This window comes from Microtus ochrogaster, chromosome 8 (assembly GCF_000317375.1).
Source record: "Microtus ochrogaster isolate Prairie Vole_2 chromosome 8, MicOch1.0, whole genome shotgun sequence".
Taxonomy (NCBI): domain Eukaryota; kingdom Metazoa; phylum Chordata; class Mammalia; order Rodentia; family Cricetidae; genus Microtus; species Microtus ochrogaster.
This window is the reverse complement of record NC_022015.1, coordinates 73,880,245-73,890,001: the sequence shown is the minus strand read 5'-3', so window position 1 is coordinate 73,890,001 and position 9,757 is coordinate 73,880,245. Positions and strand designations below refer to the sequence as shown.

The 9,757-nt window shown below is 44.6% G+C and overlaps 1 protein-coding gene across 5 annotated transcripts in view; it reads right to left on the bottom strand.

The window, feature by feature from the left end:
* Positions 1-9,757, bottom strand: part of Gbf1 (golgi brefeldin A resistant guanine nucleotide exchange factor 1) — a 135,155-nt gene that overhangs the window by 35,711 nt on the left and 89,687 nt on the right. For 4 of the 5 annotated variants that reach the window (XM_026781113.1, XM_026781114.1, XM_005352402.2 and 1 more), the window contains exons 5-8: positions 5,568-5,686; positions 4,101-4,209; positions 3,568-3,628; positions 2,479-2,533 (exon numbers count right to left, since the gene is read on the bottom strand). In XM_026781113.1, coding sequence (XP_026636914.1) covers positions 2,479-2,533; positions 3,568-3,628; positions 4,101-4,209; positions 5,568-5,686 — 344 coding nt within the window. Of the gene's footprint in view, positions 1-1,768; positions 2,453-2,478; positions 2,534-3,567; positions 3,629-4,100; positions 4,210-5,567; positions 5,687-9,757 lie in introns of those variants that run through there. The other variant, XM_026781115.1, reaches the window with a different exon arrangement.

The window sequence follows — 9,757 nt, the reverse complement described above, 5'->3', positions numbered from 1 at the left end:
GGATTCATATTCTTGTCCTTCCACCTCTAAAACACCTGCAATCATATGTCTAAAACTGAGCTGCTATGACTATGCAGGAGCCAGAAGGATGCTCTTCCCAGTAACCTTGGAGTTCAGATAGATCACATTCATGGTAAAGACTGATCTGGGAGAAGAATGAGACAGAGAACACAAAACTCAAAGGGTCAATGAAAGAACAAAAGGGCCATTTGGCCTTACTGGTCATTATCAATAGGCTCCAGAAAGCCCAAACAACTAAAGGTTTATGAGATAATTCTCCTTTCTAGGAGACTCCTCTGTATCAGTCCCAATGGACATTCTTTCTACACAAGAATTGGTATTTCCTATCTTCCACTTTGTATTATGCAAAGCTAGCCCCAAGCAAGTTAATTCAGTGAGTGTTCCTAGCTTCCCGATTAGTACAGGAGTCCAAAGGCTGGCAGTTTTCATACAGGCCTCACTGTTGCTATGTTCGTGTTCTAAGGTACATGGCAGGCAGCAGGTGTTCATGGAACTTTATGCTACCTTATCTGTACGATTCCAATAAAGCAATAGCTTTATAAAAATAGTACAGGCCCGCCGGGCGGTGGTGGCGCACGCCTTTAATCCCAGCACTCGGGAGGCAGAGGCAGGCGGATCTCTGTGAGTTCAAGACCAGCCTGGTCTACAAGAGCTAGTTCCAGGACAGGCTCCAAAACCACAGAGAAACCCTGTCTCGAAAAACCAAAAAAAAAAAAAAAAATAGTACAGGCCCTAGGCAAATAATCATGGCAACATGCAGGCTAGCCACTGAAGACAGCTGAAATTTGTAACTACGCAAACACAAAATGAGACAATGCATTCAGATAGGACAGACACACCCCAAGCTAGGGAGCACTCACACATAGTTATTTTATTTTCAATGACAGGAATGCTCACAATCACACCTCTGGCATGCACACTCTTGTGATGGATAACCTAGACATCCCTCATCCCTCTCTTCATCATCTTTCAAGGGCTCAGGTAACCTTTTTGTACTCCTCCACTAAACTCACCTACATCTTCAATTTTAAACAACAGAGGGTATCTTTGCAGATATTAGAAAATTCCCACCACTAGTGGTGGCACACGCCTTTAATCCCAGCACTTAGGAGGCAGAGGCAGGCGGAGCTCTGTGAGTTCAAGACCAACCTACAAAGGAAGTTCCAGGACAGGCTCCAAAGTTACACAGAGAAACACTGTCTCAAAAAAAAAAAAAAAATCCCGGTGCCCTAGGCTGCCATGCTCCTTAGTTCCTGTCTATCAACTTAGAGACCTAAATCTTGCAATGATCCCTTTTATGTAACCAAGAAATAAAAACCCTCACCACCTTCACCACCAAACCAGTCAGGTATTCTGACCTACTCAATGACGATGCTTAAGCTCTCCACACCAGCTCTGAGACGGGAGGGAGAAAGAAAGATCTTGCCTGAGGTCCCTGTAATTTCCCTAGAAATGGTGGGTTTTAAGTCCTCCCACAAGATGATAACAGGACCCAGGCTCTCTAGGCTCATTATGTGATGCTCAAGACTTAATTCTACTTCCAGGCAACCAGAAATCCCAAGAGAATCCCCAGTACTGCAAAGCTACAAACACATGCAACTCTTCAAATGCCAAGCTGTGTTACTAGAGTAGGTAAGTTGTGCTCTGAACAACAGAAATTGGACCCAGTGTTACATATCAAAAAAGTAAACATTTAAATAAATAAATAAATAAATAAATAAAAGGGGGAAAGGCGAGGGCGAGAGACCTTGAGGTTCTTAAAGAGTAGCACCCTCTCTAACTGGTTCAGGGCTTTGGTCTGCTCCCCACTACTTAGCTGCAGTTTGCTGAGGAGACATGGAGACATCTGTGAAAGACAGGCAAATGACAGTTTAAAAAGAGTGAAGTCAGCTCAGGGCACAGGGCAGGAATGGGGTGAATGGAAGGGAGCAGGGCAGGTGCATGCACCTAGTAGCCAAGGGTCACTCCACAGGTAGAGCCTCATCAGAGGTCTGACAAGTCCAGGGTTTTGGTTCCAGACAGAAAGAGGCCATCCTCATCACCATTCTTTTCCTAGCAGTTTGATCTGGAGTTTAGCTTGATTTGATCTCTTCAACAGAGACTAGAGCAGGCAAGTCCCGTTTAATACAGCATTAGGAAGGAGTTGGGGCACAGCCTCTCTAAGGCTCTCATTTGCTGACAAGACTGAGCCAGAAGGAGATAGTCAGACTTCAACATGAATCTTTAGCTCAGCCTGGAAAGCCTGGTCCAGTTTCCTTAAGGACTGGCTTATCTACATACGTGGTAGGTCAGCAAGGAGAGGTACTGACTATAGGAGTGACAGCTATTTGTAGATTTCAAGCAGACCAATCTAGGCAAAACCATGTCTTTGCTACTAATCAATAGTATTCCATAGCACTGAGTCTGGAAGTTAAGGAGGTTTGGACAGGGAACAGCAGATGAACTTTCAGACCCCACCTTCTTCATGTTGGTTCCCACATAGCTCTTGGGTTCTTCTTTAAACTGAGGTAACCTATAAGATAGAGAATGGCATGACTATTACTGGGGATAATGACAATGTTCTCCTCTATGCCAGTCATAGCAGGTGAATTGGTCCACAGCATCCTTGTCTCTTAGTTAGAGAAAAGCTAATCTCATCCCTTTTAGAGCTTCAGAGCCATAGAAACTGGGTGGGTCATGTAAGACATAGATAAAGTAGACACTGGAGTAGGGTAACTAAGCAGCCTTGGGAATAAGGAGGTTCTTTTTATCCTTGGAAATCACTGCTGAAAGCCAAGAGACAGAGAGTTAGGCACAGAGAAAGTAGTAAAAACAGGCTGGTGTTTTAAAGGCAGTAAACCCACGGGGAAAGAAACTTGGCAGCAGAGTCTGAAGACAGGCTAATGTGCAGACAATAGGGATTAACTCTAAAAGCAAAAAGAAATACCATCAATAGGCTTAAAAGTCATTGCTTCAATTCTTCTCTAGTGAGTCTTTAGATAGGAAGTATAGAATAGGCAATTAGATTTAGGACAAAAAGGCTTCTTGGGCTCTAGAATGAAGGAATCCTTCCTAGGGAAATCAAAAATCATGGTTTCCCTGGGATTAAGGGGTTTGCCAGGATATAGAGTTTTAAGTGCTAAACTCAGGGAATCCCAGGCCAGCCAAGATAAGGGCCAATAAATCAGCTTTCACAACTCTTGGTTGCCCTAGTCTTGGCCTTCTTTTACAGAAATCAGGCTGAGCTCTGGAAGCTCAGCAACCTGTTCTAGGCTGCTTAAATTTGGCATCTTCTCTAGGCTCCCTTTCCCAGATGCTACCTGCACAGAAACAGACGCAAGTTTGGGAAGCAGAGATTAAATAACCCTCTGCCTCCCAGAGGCCACAGCAGCTCTCTTCCTTCTCCCTAGCTCAGTAACCCTGGGCCTGGAGAACTACTGCTATCTATAATCCCAGTGGCCTCTGATGTGGTTGTGGGGTTGGCCAGGTCCCTAAAGTGGCTGTGTGGAAGCAGGCAGACTCCAGAGGCCTGGGCAGCCGGGCAGAAGCAAACAGCAGCAGGTTTACCTTGTGAAGAGCAGCTGCACCATGTCTACGAGAGTGTGCTCTGCGGATTTTCTCAATAACTCTGCACAGGCAAAAACAAATAACACAGGTGTCATTACTTGCTGTGCTATTATCAGGAGACTTCTCAGAGCAGACTCCCCTCCAAACTGTGTTTACTAAGGATTATGCCAAACTTATTAAAACCAGCTCCAGCTCAGCCTGGTAGCTATAACTTTATCAGACCACTAGGTGGTACTACTGAGTCAGGAATAGGGGACAACTAGACGGGTTTTCTTGGATTATCAATTGGTGTCAATCCCAGAAACCCTAAGGGAGATTTGGTTCTGAAACTGAGTCAGTTTAAGAGCTATCTCCACTCCTGCCTGGGAACAATGGGTTAAGATCTCTATTCTAGCTTCAAAACAAAATCCCCAAGGTTACCCAAGGTAGATGATGGAGAAATCCTGGTCCTATGGGGTTCAGAGATAGCATCCTATACACATAGATACCAGATACCAGCAGGAGAGTGAAGGAACTAGAATTCAAGTACCTACCACTAAGCCTCATTTCAAAGCAAATCCGGAAGCAAGACTGCATAATCTCACATACAGATTCATTTGTTAAGTGGGTACCCACTGGGGTTAGCAACAGAGTTCGGAGAACCTACAAAAGGAAGAAAGAGAGAACATTGTGATGAACCAAGTAGGCTGAGTAAAGCTTACCTGAAGGTAGAAAAGGCACCTACCAGGTAAATTTATTATTATTATTACCAGCGCTTGTGTTGTGTGCATGTTCATGTGTGTTTGTGTATGTTAATGGGCATGTGGAGGCCAGATCATAACATGAGTATCAACCTCAAAAATTGGTCCAACTTTTTTCTTTTTGTTTTTCAAGACAGGGTTTCTCTGTGTAGCCCTAGCTGTCCTAGAACTCACTTTGTAGGCCAGCTGGCCTCGAACTCAGACATCTGCCTGCCTCTGCCTCTTGAATGTTGGTATTAAAGATGTATGCCACCATGCCTGGCTAGGTCTCTCACTGACCTGGAGTTCACCAATTAGGCTAGACGGGCTGAGCAGCAAGGACCCAGGATCCTCCTGTCTTTGCTTCCCTGGGATTACAACTATACTCACCACCTTGCCTGGCTTTTTGCATGAGTATTGGGGTCTTCATGAAAAGGCATACCGTTTACTACCTGAGCTATCTCTTCAGTTCTTTCTCTTAAAAAAAAAAAATGGTGCTGGAGATCAAATTACATATGCTAGGCAAGAGCTTTGCCCAAAAAAACAGGTGAGCATCTCTTTACCTCTGATTTTTTTATTTTTTGAGATAGGATTTTGTACTTAGCCCAGGTTGGGCTGGAATTTCTGCTTCAGTCTCCCAAGAACTACAATTACAAGTATGCATGACCATGCCTGATTTCAGGGTAAATTAGCAAGAATGCTGACTCAAAGCTGGGTACAATGTAACATGCTTGTAATATTAGCATTTGGGAGATCAAGGCAGGAAGATTAGCAGAGGTACATAGAACTCTGAGTTCCAAGTTAGCCTAGTCCTACAGTTCTAGGACACCCAGGGCTACAAGAGATACTCTGCCTTAAAAAACTATACTAAACTAAAAACAAAAAAATTAAGTGCTGACCTTATTTCATTCAACCTGAAAGAGACGCCCAAGTGCTTGACTTGGGAGCCTTTTTTGTGCTTAGCACAGTCAGGACACAAGCTCATAACTCCCTCCAGCTCCAGCCTACACCTAACAGAGAGATGACATGGATACAGTCTACCAGAGGCACACATGTAGTAAGAGCTTCTGGTATTTGATATCAGATCATTTAAAGCTCTTAATTATTTTCCTTAGGAAAGCTTTTACTTTGGGTACCTGAGCTCCTTGTTTGGAAACAGAGTTGGTCTCTAAGCCTCAGTGGAGTCAAAACACAGCTTCATGCTGCCTGCAGACTTGGGTAAGAAGAGCCAGAAGCATCAGCCCTTGGCCATTAGTCTAATTGCTCTTCCCTGCCACTTACCTGGAGGATTTTCATCAGGACAACTTCATCACTGGCAGGATCTGTGCCCACAAAACGGGCGTGAGTGACAGCATCTGCCATGTTCTCCATGCCCTCTGCTGTACCCTCATGAGTTGGATCTGTTCCAGCAAAAAGGGACAGATTAAATCATGTAAGGAAGACAGGGAAAAAGGAAGATGACCTCTATAAATTGCTGGAGAGACTCTGGCTTTCTCACCAGTTCCCTAAGTAGGTTTTTGTTTTGTTTTTGAGCTACCTAAGAATTTTACCCATAACTGGCTTTAACAGTTCCCTCTGCACAACTCCACTGAGTCAATAAACATGTCTCATGTATCAAAATTACCTGTAGTATTTGTTTAAAAAAAACCAAACACTCAGCCTCCAGCTTACTTCTAGCTTTTTTTTGTGTGTGTAGCGTTTGTGTGTGTGTGTGTACATGTGTGTATGTTAGAGGTCAATGCCAGGTATTTTCCTCAGTTACTCTCCACCTTATTTATTTTTGTGAGACAAAGTCTCTCACTGCACCTATAGTTCAGTGAGTGATTCAGCTAGACTGAGGTGAGCAAGCCTTAGGGATCTTCCTATCTTCACGTCTCCAGAGCTTGCACTACAGTGCCCAAACTCAGGTCCTGAGGTTGTGTGTACTCTCTCAACTGACCCCGCAGAAACTTTGATTTTGTAGGTATACAGTGGGGCCTAAGAACCTGCATTTCTAAGAGCTGAGGTAAAGTTAATACTTCTGGACCAGGGACACACTTGGGTAATCACCAGTAGTAAACTACTCATTTTGAAGTGGAAAGGCCTAGAAACAGGAACCAAAAGCAAGTAGAGTCAGAGTTTTGAATGCCAAGGCTGTAGCTTTTCTCTTTTCATCTTTTCCCCCCTTCCATCTTTTTGAGACAGGGTTTCTCTGTGTGACAGCTCTGGCTGTCCTGGGTCGTGCTTTGTAGACCAGGCTGGCCTTGAACTCACAGAGATGTGCCTGCCTCTGTCTCCTGAGTGCTGGGATCAAAGGTGTGTGCCACCACCGCCCAGCTTCTTTTCATCTTTTAATAGAACTTCTTTTTTGGAGTCGTATGTTCTGGTACAATTGAATTAAGGGAATGATGTTAAAAATAGATGGTTAGTGCCACCAGTATTTCAATCTGGGTACCATATTATACCAGATCAAAGGTCCTTTGAGTTCATTCTTTTTTTTTTTTTTGTGGTCTTTCGAGACAGGGTTTCTCTGTGGCTTTGGAGCCTGTCCTGGAACTAGCTCTGTAGACCAGGCTGGTCTCGAACTCACAGAGATCCGCCTGCCTCTGCCTCCCGAGTGCTGGGATTAAAGGCATGCGCCACCACCGCCCGGTATTTGAGTCCATTCTTATTTAAAACAACAACACTGAGTAAAACTCTTGATACCAAGACCAGGTGGGATGCCATACACTTGACAGGCTGAGTGATGAGCTTGAAGCCAACCAAGACTGTAAACAGAGAGATCCTGCCACCTACTCCAAATAACTTGTTTTCATTTATTTATTTAGTTGGTCTTTTTGTTGTTGTTGTTTTTGTTTTTGAGACAGGGTCTTGCTTGTGTAGCCTAGGCTGGCCTTGAGTTCACTACGAAGCTAAGTGTGGTCTTGAATTCCTTATCCTCCTTCTTCTACCTTTCAAAGAGTTGAAATTATAAGGTATGAGCCAACCATAAGCAGCTTTTTTTTAAAAAAAAATCTTGTTCCTCCTTTAACTAACCAGGCTTTAGGAGAGAAAAAGAAACAAACTGAATAGGACTGAAGACTGGGGAGAGGGAGGCAGCTAGGATTTGACCTACAACTAAAGGCTGGTAGTAAAGGGATAAACTCTGCTTCTACTCTTGAGTTAAAGAGTCACACGGAGCAGGCTAAGAGCTGTCTCCAGCAATGCCTTCAGAGTCCTGCAGAACTACGTGGACTGCTGGCTTAAGCGCCAGGCTGCTTCTGGAGAGTTCATTTGTTGCATAGCTTTAGAAAGTGAGCTCATGGAATTAATTAGGAAAGGCACAAGGTAAAGCTCAAACCGGGGTAAAGCTGAGGTAGCACAGAGAGTGAGCCCCTCCTGAACATAGTGATAGGAGTCAGGAGACACATCTCGCTACCCCTCCCTCCTTTTTCTTTGTTCTGAGTCAAGGTTTCACTATGTAGCCCTTGCTTGCCTGAAACTCAACTATGTAGGCCAAGCTAGCCTTGAACTCACAGATCCCCTGCCTCTGCTTCCAAAGTTGCAGGGCTTAACCATAAGTGCCACACCTGGCGATTTCCCGTTTTGGTACCTGAAATTAATGGAGTTCCTGGGCCTAAAGCTTGGAGGATTGTGAAGAAGCCTGAGAGTTTTTCTGGCAACAATGAGCAGGAAGTCTTTCTTTAACATGAGTACTCTTTGCTTTTCCTTTCTCATCTGTTGTCGGCACTAGTCTCCAACACATCCAAGACTATTCTGCCTAGTATTCAGTGGCTGCTTCAGAGATATGCAAAGGGAAACCAGTTTCAGGACTCAAAGCACAATGTGGTGATCCAGCTTTTCCTCCTATCATCCTCTTGTGTCTCTCTCAATCAGCACAGACAATTCCATTCTTTTGTTTGTTTTGTGAAATAGGGTTTCTCTACATTACAGCGCTGGCTGTCCTGGAACTTGCTTGTAAGACCAGGCTGGCCTCGAACTCAAAGAGAGAGATCTGATTGCCTCTCCTACAGAGTGCTGGGATTAAAGACGTGTGCCCAACTGAAAATTCCATTCCTTATGGCCCTGCCTAAACCCTCTGCTTGAAAGTCATTGTTTAGGCCTCCAGGGTTACAGGAAAGCCCCGTCTTTCTTAGTAATGAATGGCATATCAGAGTTCAGTGAACAGCAGTCTTGCTCGGGGCTTCTGGAGTCTGTTTCTTCCTATCTTTTAGTAATCTGATAAAGTGATTTAAATTCTTTTGATCTTTTTGTATTCTCATTCCTTCAGCTTCAACAAAGTAGCAATTTTCTTTTTTTCCAAAAAGTTAGGTAATAGTAACAGTCCTTAGAATCACTGGAAGAGCCTGCCAGCAAGCTAGACAAATCATGGCTTGGCAGATACGTGGGACCAAACTAAGGACCGAAAATCACCTCAGAAGTCTTGGGCTGCAGGATTCAGGGACAGTGGGTGGTTTCTGTTAGGAGGTCGCTGACACAAAGGATGAGTTAGTAACAGCTCAGTTAGTAACCCTTGTGTTCTTGGAGACTCCAGACATCTTCCTTTTCTATCACTTGGAAGCCAGCTTCAGAGAGAGTTGCCAGAGGGTTGCTTTTGTACATTCCTCCCTCTTCCTTTTCTCACCCTATAGCAATCATCACCTCCCAGCATTCTCCTTTCCCACCACAGGAAGCTCCATTGACCAGCTGGCCTGAGGGCTCCAATGACCAGCCTGTTTGCCAAGTCCAGGAAGGGAGCAGAGAAAGGAGAAAAGATCAAAGGGAAAGACTAGGAAGGGCAGCTGGCTGAGGCTGTGAAGAGATGTGACCTGCAGGTGGTGCTCAGGTCAAGGCTGGAAGCAACTGGGCCTGGTTTCTTTTAGGGAAAGTATGAAGCTAAGTTTAGTTGGCCTGGATGGAGAGGTTGAGACCTTATCTACTCAGAACCTGGCTGACACCCAAGACTCCTGCTTACTGCTTAGGATCCTAAATGCTTTAGTTAAGCAAATCAAATTTTCTAGAAAAGATAAAGAGTTTTCTCTCCTGAATGTGAAGGTCATCATTTGTTTCTGGCTAGCTAGAACCTAGGCCTCCCCTATCTTTCCTTGTCTCTCTACTTTGGAACAAACACAGCCACTCACCTGTTTTCTTTGCTCCTTACTCTTTAGAGGGGGAGGCAGGTTCTTAGACACAGTTTCTCTGTGTAGCCCTAGCTGTCCTGAAATTCACTCTACAGACCAGGCTGGCCTTGAACTCAGAAATCTGCCTGCCTTTGCCTCCTGAGTGCTGGGATTAAAGGTGTGCACCATCACTGCCCAGCTTCACATGGGTTTTTCATAGAGGAAAAAGAATTAAGATTCTGAGTGACAAGACCAACTGAAAAGAAAGGGAAAAAAAGAAAGAAAAGAAAGACAGGTTGGAGCCGGGCGGTGGTGGCGCACGCCTTTAATCCCAGCACTTGGGAGGCAGAGGCAGGCGGATCTCTGTGAGTTCGAGACCAGCCTGGTCTACAA